The 19,583-nt window shown below is 32.4% G+C and overlaps 1 protein-coding gene across 3 annotated transcripts in view; it reads right to left on the bottom strand.

The window, feature by feature from the left end:
* The window catches only part of Pals2 (protein associated with LIN7 2, MAGUK p55 family member), a 118,426-nt gene that overhangs the window by 21,915 nt on the left and 76,928 nt on the right, over window positions 1-19,583 (bottom strand). For 2 of the 3 annotated variants that reach the window (XM_077795983.1, XM_026400216.2), the window contains exons 6-10: window positions 9,360-9,401; window positions 7,796-7,927; window positions 5,860-5,959; window positions 5,459-5,527; window positions 3,498-3,659 (exon numbers count right to left, since the gene is read on the bottom strand). In XM_077795983.1, the coding sequence (XP_077652109.1) occupies window positions 3,498-3,659; window positions 5,459-5,527; window positions 5,860-5,959; window positions 7,796-7,927; window positions 9,360-9,401 (505 nt within the window). The remainder of the gene's footprint in view (window positions 1-3,497; window positions 3,660-5,458; window positions 5,528-5,859; window positions 5,960-7,795; window positions 7,928-9,359; window positions 9,402-19,583) is intronic. The other variant, XM_026400218.2, reaches the window with a different exon arrangement.

Genomic DNA, 19,583 nt, shown 5'->3' with positions numbered 1-19,583 from the left:
GGAGGCACGGCATAGAAACTTGGGGCAACACTGCAAGGGATAATTGAAGACTATAATACCTTTGCAAGGAAAATGCATAATATGGCACTCTCCAAAGACTCTGTAGATAGGCCATGTTGAAGAGAGAGTGCTTGGACATGCAAGGCAAAGAACTGCAATAGGCAAGATTTTTACAATCTTAAAAAGATAAAAAAAAATTTTAAAGGAAATAAACCTTGAAACTAAAATGAAACCAATACAAGCAAAAAAGTAAATCTTAGAACACCATAAATCAAACCACATTCAAACTAACCTCAGTTAACTGATTTTGCAAGGGCACAAACTATGGTGCTGGAAAGGGAGTTACGGATAAGAAAGGGAATTAAGGATAAGAATGGGACAAAAGAACTTGAAGAGACTTGGATCTTAAAGGCAAGAAACTAAAAATTGAGGGGGTTTATTCAAGCATATGCAGTGAGTTGATCTATATCTAACCCCCTCCCCAACTTTATCAATTAGAGATTATTCTCACAGATAGATAATATGCAGATTCTTCTCTAGGGAAATTCAATACTCCAAAGAAAAAATATCTTGTACCAACATTATGGGCTTCTCCAATAAAAGAGCTGACTCCTTGCCTATCCCCTAAAATAACGCTTGGCCAGTTGTCAAGACTTGCTCTGTACACAGAGCTTCCAGTCACTTTTCACACTTCACTTTGAAGTCTGGACTTACAAACAAGGATCAGTACATGAAGGAAAAAAGTCTTTTAACATAAAAGGAAAAACACAGATATACTATAAACAGAAGTAGTAACCCAGAGGAAACAGAGTTAATTTAGCCCATAAAAGTATCTTAAAATAATTAGTCTATTTGGTATTCTTAAAGATACAGAAGAGATAGAAGGGGGGAAAAAAGGAATGAAGAAAAAAATAGTACTGGGTTGGGGGAGGACCACTCCCTAAACAAAAAATAATCATAAGATGAAAAATACAACTATGATAATGAACTGACAGAAGAAAAAGTAATCACAGTAGTCTTTAAAAGAATAAAAAGGTAAAAGGGTGAACAATAAATTCAAAAAGGGAGAGACTGAAGATGTATACTCAGGCACATCATCATTAAATTTTTGAATTCTTTAAGAAACAATAAAGTAAAACAAACACAAATATCAGTGAAAGAAAAACCAGGTAACGTATGGGAAGAATAAGAATTAGAATGGTATTGAACTTTTCAATAGAACTGGATTCAAGAGTAACATCTTTTGATTTTTAAAATCCAGAACTTTCAGCTAAATAATCAAATAGAGGACAGAAAACATCTTAAAATACAAAGATGAAGAAATTACAATTTAAACAACATTTCTTGTGAAGTTACAATTTAAACAACATTTCTTGTGAAGTTACAAGAGGATATGGCCCAGCAAAATAAGGTCAAGTAAAACCAAGTAAGAAAAAGAAAGGCATCCATGAGCAGTAGCTTCAATTTAGGACAACAACATAGGGAAATACCCACTTGTGAACAGTGGGGCAGCTGGAATAGAGAACACACGGTCCTCACTGCAGACAGAGTCAGGTCTTAAGGGAAAAAAAAAAAAAAACTTATTGGATAAGTTTCATTCAAACAACAACAATTCATAATACACATGCACATAAACTGGGGAAAAGAGTAGGAAAAAAAAAGAATTCAAGCAATTGCTGGATAGTGGGAGGGAGAGAAACTGTTTAACAAAGTAAAATTGAACTGAAAATAGAGCTATCTTTATATCAGAAGGGTAATCAGGGAGTCAGTAGATAAAGTCTAAACCGGATAAGCAGGAAATAGCAGAATAAAGATATTACTAAGAAATTTGGAAAACTACCACAAAAATTAGCAATAATAACAAAAATAATAATGGAAAGTGAATGTATGTGTTAAGTAGGCCAGAAATGGGCAGGGTAAGGGAATATGGGGTTATTTTTCCCATCGTGTATGCCTTTAAGCACTATTTGTTTAATATATAATGCACATATTAATTTGATAAGAATAAGCTTTATTCCACAATTGCAGTTTAAAATTACTTTGGTTACAATGAAGATTTTATTTTGTTAACCACTTAACTAGGATTTGTCTTTATTTTGTGGTTTACACAGCCTATAATGGAATCCGAAGTCTTTTATCTTGAAGGGATTGTCAGTGGCACATGAGGGCAATGACAAGGTTACTCCTTTTCCCCCTAAAAATTTTAGCAATAAGAATATTCACCGAGAATTAAATCTCAAAGTATATTGGATAAAACCAGAGAAACCAAAATTCATTTAAAAGATATGTGGTGATCTTAGACTAAGATTCTACTCAAAATGGCCTGAAGGCATTAATATACCTAAAGGCATACTGTATTAAGGGCTGGGGTTGTGGCTCAGTGGCAGAGTGCTTATCTTGAATGCATGGGGCACCACATAAATATACCTTATATTTAACCAGAGATATGGAAAATTGTGCTCTATATATGTAACAAGAATTGTAACATATTCCACTGTTATTTGTTTAAAAAAATAATTTTAAAAAAGTATTATACCCATCTACAACTTAAAAAAAAAAAAAAAAAAAGGCCAGGGAGCTAGGGATATGGCTCAGTGGTTGAGCACAGCTGGGTTCAATTCCCAGTACCAAAAAAAAAAAAAAAAAAGGAATACTGTGTTAAAAAGTCAGCACAGAAAGAGCAGTTAGAAAGGCAACACAGGCCTGTCTCCTGCTTTTTCAGGGAAGAGAGTTCACAAGCTCCCACAACAATAGTTCATGCATCTCTAAAACAGAAAGAAACGTGTAGTCATAATAACAATGTCAGTGATATCATCCAACTCTAAGATCTAATTCCAGTCTCACCAAGTTTACTTCAAACCTCATTATTTTCCTTTCCAAGTCAATATACAATGCAAAAAGAGGGAAAATTACAAAGATCACAAAGTGAGCGAGTGATTCACTTAATGGTTATTATTCTCACCAGTATTATTTTATATATTAATCTTTGTGTTCTTAATGAATGCTGGCTGCTATGAAGGATGAATTGCTTTTGATATGCTATCAGAAATCAGGTCCATGACCTTGCAGGACTGAGAGCTATAAGACAGACCACATAAATTCACAAAGCTATTGCCACCCTGAGTGTGCCTGAGAATCCAAAAGACTCTTCCCCCTTTTCTTTACACTGCAGTGGCTGAAAAATATAAATTTTCAGATAGATATCAGTTGTATAATACTGAGTTAATGTAATTTTGCTTCAATCGGTAAACACTTGCATTTAACTCTAACTTTTCTGAACAGAACAGTTTGGAGAGACAATTGCCACCAAGCAGCAAGTCAATTGCTACAGTATGATTTTAAGAACTGCTAAGCTTTTAAGTATCATCTACCAGTTTATTTTCACTGGCATAATCCAAATTTATTTGGAAGTAACAATAATTAATAATTCCCCCCCAGATCCATGTATTCATACTGTCTTCTACAAATAAATAGCAAAGAAAACACAGAAAACTTACATGGCACTGTAGTTCCAAACCTAGTGGGATTCAGTACTATGAACCTGTTTTTCAAACTTCTTCGGCCCACACCTTGAGCTCCTATTAATACTAGCGTTTTTCTCTGGAAGGGAGGCATTTTAGCTACTTCCTCGTATATCTGAATTTCATGACGATCAAATTCTAAATGTAAAAGGAAATGGAAAAACATTATATTTACTTATCTTTCCTATACATGAGAAATCATCTGCTATACTTTCCAATGATGGTTTTGTTGTCTTGATTGTTAACCTGTTTAGCACAGATTAAAAAAAAAATTGGTAAAGTACAATAAATTATTTTATATCTTGACTTAAACATCTGTTTCCAAGCATGTGCTCTTAAAATTTTATCATACTTATTTATCAAATATTCTATCCATTAAAGTTTCTTTATAATCAATTTGTCAGTAGAAACAACTCTTTAGTGCAAGTAAGCAAATTATAGATCAGTAAAATTTACACTAAAAAGGGTATATTGAGTATGGAGGAAGGAGTACAGAGAACATCCTTCCAATGAAGTAAATGAATAAATACTATACCAAATGCATATAAACAACATGCTGGTATTTAAATATTAAGATCCTCAAATTTATGTATATAATAAAATGTTAGATCTAAACTATTTTCAGTTAATATATCCCAATCATCATCTTAGTCAACAGGAAAAGGACAAATTTTCTATTTTTCAAAAACGCTTTAGGGACACATATTTAATGAATACTAAGGTCAAAGTGAATTTGAACGATTATATTACCTGTCATTATTGATAGGACCATTATTGCTAAAATTCCCAATCTATGGTAATAATACTTAAGTTATTATCTCAACAACCTTTCCTTATACAATTTCTCCAAAGTAGATTACACCAGTACTAGGACAGAAAAAGCTTACTTCTTCCTATAGTATTTCTTTGATTGTATACACTTTAGTTTACTACCAGTATAGGGGTAGGACTGAAGTTAAGAAAATACTTCATTTATTTATTTTTGTGATGCTAAGGATCAAACCCAGTGCTTTTCATATGTTAGGAAAGTGCTCTACCACTGAACTATATCACCAGCCCTGTTTTATATTGAGACAAGGTCTTGCTAATTGCCCATGCCTCGATGAACTTGTGATACTCCTGCTTCAGTCTCCTTGAGAAGCAGGGATTACAGGATTGTACCATCATGTCTGGCAAGAAAGTAGTCTAAATAATGTAGTTTCCATTATTTATCTTTCTTCTTTTTCTTTTTCAGACAGGCAAGGTGTACCCGATACAGGTCTGAGATCTTATTTATAAAAATAACTTTATGCTTTATTGAGGTACACCTGACAGTAATTTTAAACTCTACAACTTGATGTTTGGATGTAGAGACACATAAATGATCCTAATTAATTAATGATGATCATGTGCCCCTAGCTAATTAATGTATCTATCACCTCACATGGTTGTCATTTTCTTTCCTGTTAAAGATATTTCTTTCTTTGAGACTAAAAGATTTAAGAAAGAATTCTACCTAATTAAGCTAAGATTTGCTTGGTCCAGTGCTATTTTTCCAGAAGTCTTAAGGACAATGTTATGGCAGAATATAGTTGTCCTTAATCATAACTCTTTTAATATCTTCACAAAAAGCATTCTGCCCTTTAGAAATAACACATAAATTATAATTTAAAAATTCTCTGAATAAATGGTTTCAATAATTGTAACATTGCCATTGGTTAATACCTGCATATATGCTAACCAATTCATTTGGTTTTTAAACTATACTCACAAAAATCAGTTAGTATATACAGTAAGGACTTAAAAAACCTTTGTTATATTGTACCATGTGTTCACAAGCCAGACCCTTGCAAGTGGGTAGTAGTCTAAATTACATTTACTTTAAAGTAGATATTCAGAGCTTATTCTGTAATTAATGATATAAGTTATTTTAGACTTGAAAAGTATTTAAAACCTACCTGCATTTCTGGTTGTGAGATACATCATTTTTTTCTTTTTTTTGCTACTTATAGTTCCACAAAAAGGTCCTGGAAGGATGACAAGATCAATATAATGCAAACAATATGTCAGAATATGATAAAACTGCACTGTGATATTTTATGAGAGTGGGACACTCATCTTCTTAATGTCCCATCCTAGGAAGCTCAAGGGGGCAAGGGTGAGTTAAGCCACTGAATTTTGATACTCTACCAGTAGGTGGCAGAAAGGGATTAAAAAGATTAATTTTGAGAGAAAATAAAGCAGATGGGAGGAATTAATTCTAGATATACTTAAATAAAGCCATTGCTTATTTAGACAAAAGAGGCAAAGAAAGGTGAGCACAAAGGGCTGTTTGTACTTATTGTTTCGAGCTCATCACCTGAATTGTCCCAGTCTCTTCTAACAAATGCCTTTCTCTTCTCTTCCAGGAATTGGCTTGGAATGAGACCAGCGCTTCCTCCCTCTTTCACATGGCTAGCCTAGAATCAAATTAATGAATTGTATACCTCAGTGACCAAAATTTGAGACCATATTCTTGTAAGTAGGATAAGCAGTGGTCAGTAAAAATAATGTCACTTAAAAAAAATAACCTTTAGATTTAAATCCATGGTACTGGGTTAATTAGCATTGCAGAATTGATTGGTACCTAAAATTCTTTATATATGTTATTTGGTGATGAAATTTTAAGACCAAAATACAAAGATATACAGGCTTCTACGATTATTAACACTTTTTGTTCATAATATTAAATTAGTCAAAGAAGGGAAAGAAATACTGTTCTATAATACAGAATGAGGGACTATGGGTATAGCTCAGTGGTAGAGCATATGTTCAGCATGCACAAAGCCCTGGGTTTCATCCCTAGCATCAAAAGAAACAAAACCCTAAAAATCCTAAAAGACAATTATAGTAAGATGTGTTAAGAGAACATTTCATCCAGCACCCTTTAGTAAGACATGTACTATTAATCATAATCCTGCTATACTGTTATTTCCTGAGACCAAGTCAATGAAGACAATATACAGGAATTTGAATATTCTGAGAGGTAGTAAATTCAAAATAGGTAAAACTTCATCTAATTTCAAAACATTTGAAATAAAAATAAAAGATATTTTTAAGTAATAGTCTAAGATTTGGCTACATTGCTTATTTCACAGTTACTGTCTTTATCCTTACAACTGGCAAAGAAAACCTGAAATCATTTTTAGCAACCCTGGAAATTAAAGTAATAGACTATCAAAATGCAGGAAAAGATTAAGAAAATGGTGACTGTATTAGAAGAGAAAGATAAATGATGACATTCATAGAAAAAAACATGGAAAAATAAAAGATATAGCCAAAGAAAGCAGATTTTAAAAATAAGTATTTTAAGACATTCAGTGAAAACCTCTAGAAATCATGGATTCTGTTTAATTTTATCCATCTCTTGGTTTTCTCATCACACAGTACACTTATACATAATCAAAATCTCAATTTAAGTATAGGACACATTAGTAAGACTATTCTTATCTTGTAAATGGTTTTAGAGTTAATGTAAGTTACCAGTATTTCAGTTAATTTTAGTTTGGTCCTACGTTCTTTCCTCTTATACTATGTTCTTTAATGAGACAGTCATTTGGCATGACAGTTAAAAAGCTTCCAGACCTTTTGATTTGTCAGTTTTTCCAATTTTGACTGCAATTGTTTGCTGATACAATTACAAAAACACTCATTACTGTTTCTAAAACTTTCTGAAAGCAGTATTAGAGGAAAGGAAAAATAACATCACCACATAGATCTTATGGAAGATGGGGAAAGGGAAAAATATAGTGATGACACACATTTCTTTTTTTATTCACAGATTTTAATCCAAGACATAAACAAAACTAATATAGCAAACCTTCATTTCTCAATAACTGAGAAGAGGTGAGCAAATAGATTTAAGACCTTAAGAAATTATGCTATACTTGCCATGAACATAAACAGAAAGGGAGAAGACAAGACTATACAAAAGGGCTGACCCCAAGTGAGTTCTTCCTGCTCATAGCATAGTTTAATGCAATCACCCATGTGAAAGAACCAATTGCTCCAATCCCTAAACCAGTGGAACTGTACCATAGGTGGGTGAATTCTGAATTGACTAATAGCTACTCACAAATTCTCTTGCAATTTGCTCTTTTTTTTCCACAAAATTAGTAGCCCGGAGACAGAAGCTGTTCATGTGGGAAAAATCAGGGAAGGAATGGTAATACCTTCCTCCTGAATATTCAGATAATGGCCAGATCTAAGACTAAAAATAGAAAAGCAATTGAAGAACATTTGAGAAGCATACTAACCTGCCACCAGTTTGGATCTTCTCTATTTACAATCTGAAGAATTTCTCCTTTGGAAAACTTCAATCCTGCTTCTTTGCAGGGTATCAGGTTATCATTGTATGGGTTATAATCAAAATGACACTTTACAAATACCTAAAACACACATAACAATGAAAAATACCATAAATGAGTTATTTGCCACTGGATTTTGGAATTCCTTTTCAAAGCTCTGTGATTTAATTGTAAGTGACATGTACTTAGTACTTCAAATAAGGAATTTGTCTCTCACAAGTAAAAATCAAGATGTAACATAATTTGGCATCAGAAAAAAACAGTAAACATTAGTACTATATTAAAATTATATTTTAATTAATCTTAAACCAGCAAAGTTTGACAATTATTCCATTCCACATTTTTCTACATTCCCCCAATCTTTTTATTTGATTTTTCAACCAATACTGCATAATTTTTAATGTTACTTTTCAATTAATATCCTGAAATAAAGTATGCAGTTGACTGAAGGCATATATTTCAGATATATTAGGACTGACTTTGTAAAGGGATCCTGACACAAAAATTAAAATATAAAAGTTCGTGGTGAAGTTAGACCTGAAATACATTTGGTAATCTTAAAGAAAATTAAAAAAAAATCAACTTTCATCCCTAGTAATTTTTTTAATCAAACATATTTACACTGGCCAAAACTAATATGAAAAATAGTTTTTAAAAATTAACTTGCTCTGATTTATATGGTCTCTTATATTTAAATGATCAGCACTAAATTAATTGTAAGACAAATACTGAAAAAGCCTTTTAACTATTTTCCAATTTAAATTCATTTACATATACATGTTTCTTTTAAATCTGCTTTATTAACAAAAGTATGTCAGTTATCTGGGATATTTTTCTTGTTCACTTTAATTTGAATTCTAATTAATTTAAGCATTTTCAACATTTGAAAGTTCAGACAACTGCTTTTTAAAAACAGATTTTTTTCACACATATTTATAGAAATTCAAATTTTATCTTCTAACGAACAGCCTCAGTATTAATCAGCAGGTATACTTTAGTAAGCAGGAAAGCACACAATTAGTCAAAATAACAATATTATTTCTCTATTTTGTTTATTATACTTCCATAACTATAACCAAACAGGAGATTCAAATAGTACAAGTGCATATATTATTAGTGTGATAAAATTAATATGATAGATGCATATTAAAATAATTTAAAAATAAGTTTGGGGACATATGACAAAATTTAGTTATTTAAAATTAGATGATTGTGATAGAAAGCATTGAGAACATTTTCAACAACTTGAAAAAGCTAAAAACTAATGCTAAAAAATCAGTAAGCCAATTTTTTTTGGCCTGATATACAATTTTAGAAGTATCTAAAAAGCAAGCATACAAACAATATTAAGATTGCTAAAATGTGTCAGCTGGATAACTTGACAATGGCATGCAGCTCTATGTTTTGGGAGTGGGAAAAAAAACCAAACAAGTAAGTTTAATCAAGGTAAATTTAGTTGGCTGATAAAGAAGAAAAAGAGAATACCAGAGAATACTCTGGAATGACTTCATACCTGACGCATGTGTGCTGGATGCCTCTCCATGTTGGTGTAACTCTAAAAATATATTTTTAATTGCATAAATAAAGCCAGCTTTTAATTTATAATAAATCAATAAGGTATAAATAACTTCTGGGCCATTTTATTGTTTCACTTGGTAAAGAAACTACCTCTCTAATTAATTGCCCACAAATTATAAATGATAGAAGCAATAAGTTAGAGGTACTTAAGATGAGGCAGAGAAAAGGAAATGGTATACATAGTTATAAAATATCTGCATGTTCCTCATTTCTAATAAAAGGGGAGCTTGATGGAGAACCATGTCCTATTATCTAACCATGTTTGTCCTTCTTATGTGTGGGAACATATTTTGTAACCATAAAGTTACAAATTTAATCCAAATTTCAAATATGCATTCCCCTACTTTCCTTAAAATTATTCTGGAAATATAATTATTTGTGGAAAACAAATTACATTTCTCAAATATAAAAATTTCTAGAAGGAACAATTATGTTTTCATCTATCCAACTAATTTTGGATCATTCCCTTATGCTCAAATTCAGATTAAACCTAGTTTTACTTAGGTAAAATCTGCCTGAAAAATCAATTAATCCAGCTTTGATATAGATATTCTATAATAACTTTAAAATCATTGGAGAATTTACTATATTTAATGTAATTATTTATTAATTGAATCTTGAAGTGTTTCACTAGTAGGCTATGAATGTTAACTGTTCTTTTTTAAAAAAATATTTATTTTTTAGTTGTAGTTGGACACCATACCTTTATTTTATTTTCCTATTTTTATGTGGTGCTGGGGATCAAATCAGTGCCTCATGCATGCTAGGCAAGCACTCTGCCCACTAACTGAGCCACAACCCCAGCCCCTAACTGTTCTTTATAAAGAAGTTACTAAACACCATCAACTAAAGCATTTCAATTTCACATTCTTATTTTTTTTTACAAATAAGAACTGAATGAACAAAAATTAGAAGAGTAAAATTACTTTCCTTTCACTTTTAAACACAGATGATCAACCTCAGAATACAAATTGAAACTGCAACATTTTATTCCTATTTTACTAGTATAAATCCAAATGTTCGATATATTCTATAGATAGGAAAAACACCTATTAGTCCATATCCCTAATAGACTTGTGGAAGATGGTTCAGCCCCTTGGGAGGACAATTTCGGGAAAAACTATGAAAATTACAAATGCATAAACCCTCTGACCTAGTAATCTACTTCTGAGAATGGATTCAATAGTTCTATTAATCAAATACATGCAAAATGATTTATGTACAAGACTACTACTAAGTTATTCCAAACAGCAAAAGATTAGAAGCAACCTAACTATTTAACAATAGGGAATTGGTTAAACAACTGATGATAAGCCTATGTTATATAACACTATTGTAGCAGTTAAAAAAAAAAAAGCATTTGTGAGTGAAAGAGGGTGGTGAGGGGAGGCAGTTTAGGTATGAAGAGGAAAGATCTAAGATGCATGCTTAAGTGAAAAAAAAAAGAGAGAAGATTCAAAATAGCATGCATATCATGAAAACCTTTCATGAAAAAGGAAGTGGAAGGGGAGTAAGAGAATATAATTTTTATTTACTTGCATATGAATAAAGAAACTACAGAAAGATAAAACGAATAGCACAGTTTCTTATTGGGATGATGGGTATTAGACTGATAGCAGAAAGGATTCACAGGGAGGCAACTGAATACCTACTTAGATTTTTTTGATTTCTGAACCATGAGAAAGATTCACTTAATCAAAAATTTAAATTTTCTGAAACATCTAGCAAACTGGATAGAATATATGAAACAATGTTTCTCAAGACATCAGAGATCAGGCAAGAAAGACAGTGATCTCTATAAGATGTCATCAAACAAAATCATGAACTGCACATCTGCCCCAGTTAATTGCACAGGGAAAGGTCCCTGGATGCAACTCAGGGGAGAAGACTCCTGCTGGAGTCTGGTGATCTCCAAGTTGAGGAGATGAGCTGGGAGATCAGGAAGATTGAGAAGGCAACAGAGTACTGAAAAGAGTATCAGTGAGGAAAGCTACAGAGAGGGAGGACTTAAGAAGCACAGGGACTCCCTCCAGTTTTTAGCTGTCCCCTGTTTAGTGCATGCATATAAGGAAAGTACCCAGCTGCTCCTTCCTAACTGATGGGGCACTTGAAAATGTCAAATATCAGGAGGTCATATAAGGTCAAGAATAGCATCCATTCTCACCAGGTTGATGGGGAAAAAAAATCTCATGATTCATGAGACACTGGGTAGAGTACTTAGAAGGGCAATGCCCTAGACTTCCCCTGCTCTGGTTGCATCTATCAAAGCTTAAGAAGCAAGATTTCAAAGGATCAGAGTACTTCCACGTAACTGCATCAAAGAACAAAACTTAAGAATATTCCTAATACAAAAATATCCACCACCCAACAAACTACAATTCATGATGCCTGACAGCCAATTGAAAGTGATCAGGAAAATATAACCTAGAAGGAAGAGAAAAGCCAATTAAGAGTAGCCCAGAAAAGATGAAAATAATAGAACCAATAGACGAGGCCAGTATGATCATTATTTTAATTTTACATTTTGTGTTCAGATGTTCAAGAGTGGGCATGTTAAGTGTACACATGACACACACACACACACACACACACACAAAAACACACACATACAATTTGAACCTAAAGAAATAAAAACTAATTTTTCTATGATTAAAAAGTCAGTTGTGATTGATAGCAAATGCAGAAGAAAAAAATAGTAAACCAAAGATACAGCAATAGAAACTATCCATATGGAAAATATGGAGGAAAAAAGACCCGATGAATAAATAGCACATTAGTGAATTACGAGAGAACTTCAAGGAGCCTGCTATGTAAATGGATAGAAAAAAGAGAAATAGAGGGGTCAAAAAATATCTGAAGAAACTAGAAAAAAATTTTCTGAGCTTGAAAGTTTTTCTTTTCAGTAAACAGAACTAGAAAAAAATGAATATTTATACGTAAAAAGTAAAAGAAAAAATACCAACTTTGATCTTTTCCTCACACTATATATAAAAATAAACTCATAGTAGGTCAGTTATAGACCTAGATATAAAGCACAGAACTATAAAACTTCTAGAATAAAGGAAAAAAATCTTTGACCTTGGGTTATACAATGATTTCTTACAAAACAACAAAAGCATGACTTACAAAAGAAAATGTATATGAATATGAATATACATATTTGAATGATTGACACTGTTAAGAGAATGAAAAGTCAAGCCAGATACTGGAAGAAAATCTCTGCAAATCAGGATGTTCTTTTCTGAAGATTCTCTCAGTATATGCATGTGGACTACTTAGTTAAACACACACACACACACACATTTTGAGACAAGCAAGGAGACTATATATATATAGCTTAAAAAGATTTGAGGGGCAAATCCATCTGGGGGCCACAAATTTAAGTTTCAGTTGGTGTAGTAAAATTTTATTAAAAAACATATTAACTTAGGCTATTCAAACTATGCTAATCAAAATTCTCAAATTTCTGTCACATTTGAGTCATTGGCCCATATGAGGGTTAATAATATAATGAACAACAACATGGATTTGCCAACCAAAACACAGTCTAAGCCTGTGTGGTCCTCCTGTCCTTATTCCATTCTGTCTCTTCCATCATCCTGGCTTCCCCAACTCTTACCCTGGACCTTTATTCACAAACTCCTTTCTTTACCTTTTGTATATAGATTTAATTGCATCTATATATATTGTTTGAAAGTATGCATTTAGTTATTTTGAATTAAAAATACTATACTATATGCATGTAATGATTTTGGATTTACATGCTTGTTAACCTGTTTCCAGTTGTACATATTAAGAACTACTCTAGGAAATTACTGCATCTTGTTACACATGAACTTTCAACCGATTTTGCCCATTGAACAGTATAAGATGGAATTTCACACTGTGATTTCTAATATAACTGCAAATATTTACTGACCAAGTGTATTTTACTTGATTTAAGTATAGAGAATGAAATGGGAAGACAATTTCAAATATTATCCCTATGAATAAACCAATTTCCCTCCATTCCTTCAGTACTTTCTTCTTTTCTTACTGAATGATGTCTTTGTCATATTCCAAAGGGGTGGAGGGGACACACACAGGTCTTTTTCTGAGCTCTCTATTCCACTGATCATACTATTTATTCCTATGCCAATACAATATCTTGATTTCTATACAATAAGCCCCTATTCCTGCCCCCTCCCTTTTTTGGCCTCAAAAGTGTCTTAGCTATTTATCTTATCAAAGGCCATGAAAAATCTTGCTGGAATTCTGATTGAAATTTCATTTAATCTATAAGTCAATTTGAGGAAAACAATATTGTCTTCCTATCCATGAAGATGATCTCTTCACATTTTTTTTTTTTTTGGTGTAGAGGTCTTGACTTTTTTCATTAGATTTATTCTTAACACAAATGTGACATTCTGTACCTCTATTGTAAATGATCTAGTTATGTTTTTAGATGTCTGCTATGACATAAAATTCAAGTGATTGTTGCATATTAATTTATTTTTCTATTACTTTGATAAATTATTAAACTATTACTTCTAAATGTATAATTTTGGGGGAGGTTTTCATGCAAAAAAATCAATTTTTTGACATACTTCTAAAATCTTTTGTTTTTACAATTTATTTTTGCCATACTATGCTTGTGAAATTTTCAGGAAAATATTAACTGAAAGTGGTGCTAATGAACACCCTTCTTTACTTCCATTTTTTTTTAAACTGGGCAAAGACTTTATTCACCTTTGTTTTACACTTCAGTTTCTCAGTTCTTTGACTTAATTAACAGCAAACAAATAATTGAGTATAAGGAATAATTAAAAAGTAAAAATGTCCAAGAGCCTTCAAATTTAAAATATTACAGATCTATATGTTGTTATATCCCAAATGAAAACTTTAAAAGCAGTCAAAAATCCTTAACATTTCATTATTATTTCTTTAAGAAGTTAAATCAATTCAGTTTGCTTCATTGCTGAAATCCTCATCAAAATTCTGAACGAGATCACCCTTCTTCTCTGTAGCAAGTTGTGCTTTTCCATCCAGTTTCTGCCAGGGTCCGTAAGCTTGTCAGTGCCAAGCTGATTTAGGATCCTGGGTGACATTTCTGTCAGCTGCTTTGTCTCAAATGGCTGGGAATAGTGAAAGTGTTTGTTGCCAGCTATATCTCAATGCTGAGATTATTAAATGGATCAATTCCCTAGTTTGCAAACATATACTGTTCATTCCTAATTTAAGGAAAACTGAAGCTATCATCTGTTATAACAGATATTGATGGTTTTATCATTTGAGGGCAGTTCCTTTCTACCAATACACAGTTGTGTTTCATATTAACAAGTTTCTCTTGGTTTATGATGGGCTCATTTATTATGCTGGAAATGGGGCTCCATGGGAAGTTGGAGTTGGCACGTAAGGAGATCTCAGGCAGACCAACAGAGAGTCCAATTTCTCTCTTTAAAAGAAAGCTTCTAATATTCAACTATTCATAAGAATATTTGTTCCAGTTTTTCTTTTTTTAAAATAAAAGGAGGTTTCCTCTTGTTTTAAATTTATTAATATTTAAAAATAATGAATCAAGCTGGGCACAGTGGCACATACCTGTAATCCCAGTGGCTCAGGAGGCTGAGACAGGAGGATCCCAAGTTCAAAGCCAGCCTCAGCAACTGTGAGACGCTAAGCAACTCAGTGAGACCCTGTCTCTAATAAAATACAAAATTGGACTGGGGATATGGCTCAGTGGTTGAGTATCACTGAGTTCAATCCCTGGTACCACCCTCCCTCCCCTCAAAAAACGAATCAAATAGATCACAATAAAATAATATTGAGTGGGCTGGGGATGTGACTCAAGTGGTATTGTGCCCACCTAGCATGAGTGGGGCACTAGGTTCGATTCTCAGCACCACATAAAAATAAGAAAATAAAAGATATTGTGTCCACCTGAAACTAAAAAATAAAAAAACTCATTTAAAAAAATAATATTGAGTGATTTCAACACACCTCTTTCACCATTAGGTAGGTAATCCAAACTATGTAAAAACTTTTCTGAACTAAAAAATACTCTTAATTAAATGGAGCTAACAGACAACTATAGAATATTTAAATCATCAACAAATACATTCAGTTTCTTCTCAGTGGCACATGGAACTTTCTCTACAATATATTTTAAGGCACAAAGAACGTTAGCAAATACAGAAACAGAAATAATTCCTTGTATCATGTCAGTTCATAAAGAAATGAAATTAGAAATCAACAAGATAAAAAACAGAAACCATTTTAATGATGAATAGATCTAAAGGGATATATTTTTAAAAATTTTATATAAAGGGATAAATTTTTTAAAATCTTAGATACAAATGAGAATAGATAAATAATACATCAAAATCCCTCAGATAGGGGCTGGGGTTGTGGCTCAGTGGTGGTATGCTTGCCTAGCATGCGTGAGGCACTGGGTTTGATTCTCAGTACCACATACACATAAATAAAATAAAGATTCATCAACAACTAAAAAATATTTTTTAAAAAATCCCTCAGACAGTATGAGGGCAGTTCTAAGAGGAAAGTTTATAGCACTGTGTTCTTACATTAAAAAAAAGGAATATCCTAAATAAATAATCTAATATTACACTTTAAGGTCCTAGAAAAAGAAGAATAAAACCTTAGCTTAACTAACCCAAAGAAAAAAGCCCCAAATAAGCAAAATTAGAGATGAAAAAGGAGATATTGCCAGATAGTTATGAAATCCAGAGAATCATTAGAAACTATTTTGAAAATTTATACACCAATAAACAGGGAAACCTAGAAGATACTAACATATTTCTAGAAATGTATGATCTACCCAAATTGAACACAAAGGTACAGAAAACCTAAACAAACTAACATCAAGCAATGAAACTTAAACAGCAATTAAAAGCTTCCCAACAAAGAAAAGCCCAGGACCAGATAGCTTCTTAGCTGAGTTCTACCAGACCTTTAAAGAAGAACTAACACCAATCTCTCTCAGATTACTCCATGAAATTGAAAAGGAGTGAACATTTAAACTCCAAATACATTCTATAAAGCCAGTATCACCCTGATACCAAAACCAAAGACACATCAAGGAAAGAAAACTTCAGAACAACATCCTTGATGAACATAGATACAAAAATACTTAATAAAATTCTGGTAAACCATATCAAAAACACATTAAGAAGATTGTACACCATGATCACATACTTTTCATTTCAGGGATGCAAAGTTGGTTCAACATACACAAATCAATATATGTGACTTATCACATAACTAGAGTTAAGGAGAATAATGATCACATGATCATCTCAACAGATGCAGAAAAAGCATTCAACAAAATCCAGCACCCATTCATGTTAAAAACACTGGAGAAACTAGAGATAGGAGGAACTTAACCTCAACATTATAAAGGCTAGATATGACAAACCCAAAACCAACATCATAATGAACAAAGAAAAACTGAAAGCATTTCCTCTAAAAACTACTCTCATCTGCTCAATATAGTTCTTGAAACTCTAGTTAGTTAGAACTATCAGACAAAAGAAGGCAATTGAAGGAATACAAATTACCTGTTTGCTGATGACATGATTCTATATTTGGAAGACCCAAAAACTTCACCAAAGATTTCTAGACCTGATAAACAAATTCAGCAAAGTAGCAGGATATAAGATCAACATACACAAATCAATCACTTTCCTATAATCCAATAATGAATCTGCTAAGAAAGAAATCAGGAAAACTATGACATTCACAATAACCTCAAAAAAAAAAAAAAACAAAAGAAAACTTGATAATAAATCCAACCAATGAGGTGAAAGATCTCTACAATGAAAACTATAGAACTCCGATGAAAGAAATCAAAGATCTTAGAAGCAGGATGTTCTTGAATAGGCAGAATTAATATTGTCAAAATGGTCACACAACCAAAAGCAATATATGGATTCAATGCAATCCTCATCAAAATACTGGGGCTGGGGTTGTAGCTCAGTGGTAGACTGCTTGCCTCGCAGGTGTGAGATCCTGGGTTTAATCCTCAGCACCACATAAAAATAAATAAATGAAAATAAAGATATTGTGTCCATCTACAACTTAAAAAAATACCAATGACATTTTTCACAAAACTAGAAAAATTAGTCCTAAAATTCATTTTGAAGATCCAGAATAGCAAAAGCAATCCTGAACAAGAAGAGTGATGCTGGAGGCATCACAATACCAGATCTCAAATTATATTACAGAGCTACAGCAACAAACCCGTATGGTATTGGCTCAAAAACATTTGACATGAAGACTATTGTAATCAAATAGAAAACATGAGATAAATCCACACAGACACAGTCATACAGTATTTGACAAGTTGCCAAAAATATATGCTGGGAAAAATATAGCCTTTCTAACAAACAGTGCTAGGAAAATTGAATATCCATATGTATATGATTGAAAACAAATACTTCTTTCTCAACCTGCACAAAAGTGGACTCAATGTGGATCAAGACCTAGAAATTTTGCAACTGCTAGAAAAAAAGAAAAGAAAATATACAGGCATAATACTCCATCATATAGGTGCAGGCACTGACTTCCCTAACAAGACTACTAAAGTGTAAGAAATAAAACCAAGCATCTATAAATGGGATGGAATCAAATTTAAAAGCTTCTGCACAGCAAAGGAAACAATTAAGAGTGTGAAGATAGAGCCTGCAGAATGAAAGATTTTTGCCAGCTGCTCCTTTGACAGGGAATTAATATCCATAATACTTAAAGAACTCAAAAAATTTATCTCCAATAGATAAATGAACAAAAGAACTAAACAGACACTTCTCAAAAGAAGAAATACAAATGACTAAAAAATATATCAAAAAATGTTTAACATTCCTAGCAACATTCCAATCAAAAGTACATCGAGATTTCATATCACTCCAGTCAATTGAAAACTATCAAGAATACAAGCAACAACAAATGTTGGCGAGGATGTTGGGGGAAAAGGTACACTTATACATTATTGGTGGGACTGCAAATTAGTACAACACTCTGGAAAGCAGTAAAGATATTCCTCAAAAAAAAAAAAAAAAAAAAAGGAATGTAACCACCATATGACTCAGCTTTGCCACTCCTTGGCATTTAGCCAAAAGAACTAAAATCAGCATACTAGAGTGATATAGTCATATCAATGTTATAGCAGTGCAACTGACAACAGTCAAATTATGAGATCAACCCAAGTGCCCATCAAAAAAAGAATAAAGAAAATATGGTATATATGCATGATTTACTCAGCTATAAAGAAGAATGACTTATGGCATTTGCTGGCAAATGGCTGGAATTGGAAAACAACATGCTAAGAGAAATAAGCCACATACAGAAAAGAAAAGGGCTGAATGTTTTCTTTTATATATAGAATCTAGCCCAAACTAAGGGAGAAAAAGTGGCTGGTAGGGGAATCCCTATGAAAATAGAAGGGAGATCAGAGAAGCAGAGGGTTGATAGGAAGGGAGGAAGGACAGAAAAAGAAAGGAATGGTGGAATGAAATTAACCAAATTATGCTAAGTACAAATATAAATATACAGCAGGGAATTTCACCTTTATGTATATCTATAAAGCACTAATTGAAAAAAATCTATAAATAAATAAAAGACCAGTAGAGTAGAGGAAGGGAAACAGGGGAGGATATAGGGAAATACGGGGAACTGAACTGGAACAAATTATATTCCATGCTTATATCATTATCTCAAAATGAAGCACAATATTATATATAACTACAATTCACTAATAAAAATAAATAAAATACTTTAAGAAAAAATAGGTGTTGAATTTTATCAAGTACTCTATTGAGATTATTCTGTTTTAATTTGTTAATGTGTCTAGTTTCATATATGGGTTTTCTGATATGAAACTATGCTACTAGCATACTCACAATATATCCAATGTAGACATGGTTATAGTATGATCTCCTTTAAGCACAATTAAATTTTATTTGTCACTATTTTGTTGGGATTTTTTACATGTATATTCTTAAATGAAATTTGATATTTCTTTCCCTATAATATTTTTGGTATTCAGGTCATGCTGATCTTAAACAATGAATAAAAGAGAATTCCTATCAGTTTGGTCCTAATGAAGAAACAGAATTATGAACAGCCTCTAGAAACCTAAACTACATGTAAGGTGAAGAACTTCAGA

The sequence above is a fragment of the Urocitellus parryii genome, chromosome 3 (assembly GCF_045843805.1).
Source record: "Urocitellus parryii isolate mUroPar1 chromosome 3, mUroPar1.hap1, whole genome shotgun sequence".
Taxonomy (NCBI): Eukaryota; Metazoa; Chordata; class Mammalia; order Rodentia; family Sciuridae; genus Urocitellus; species Urocitellus parryii.
The sequence above is the reverse complement of the archived record's forward strand: the minus strand, read 5'-3'. Positions and strand labels throughout refer to the sequence as shown.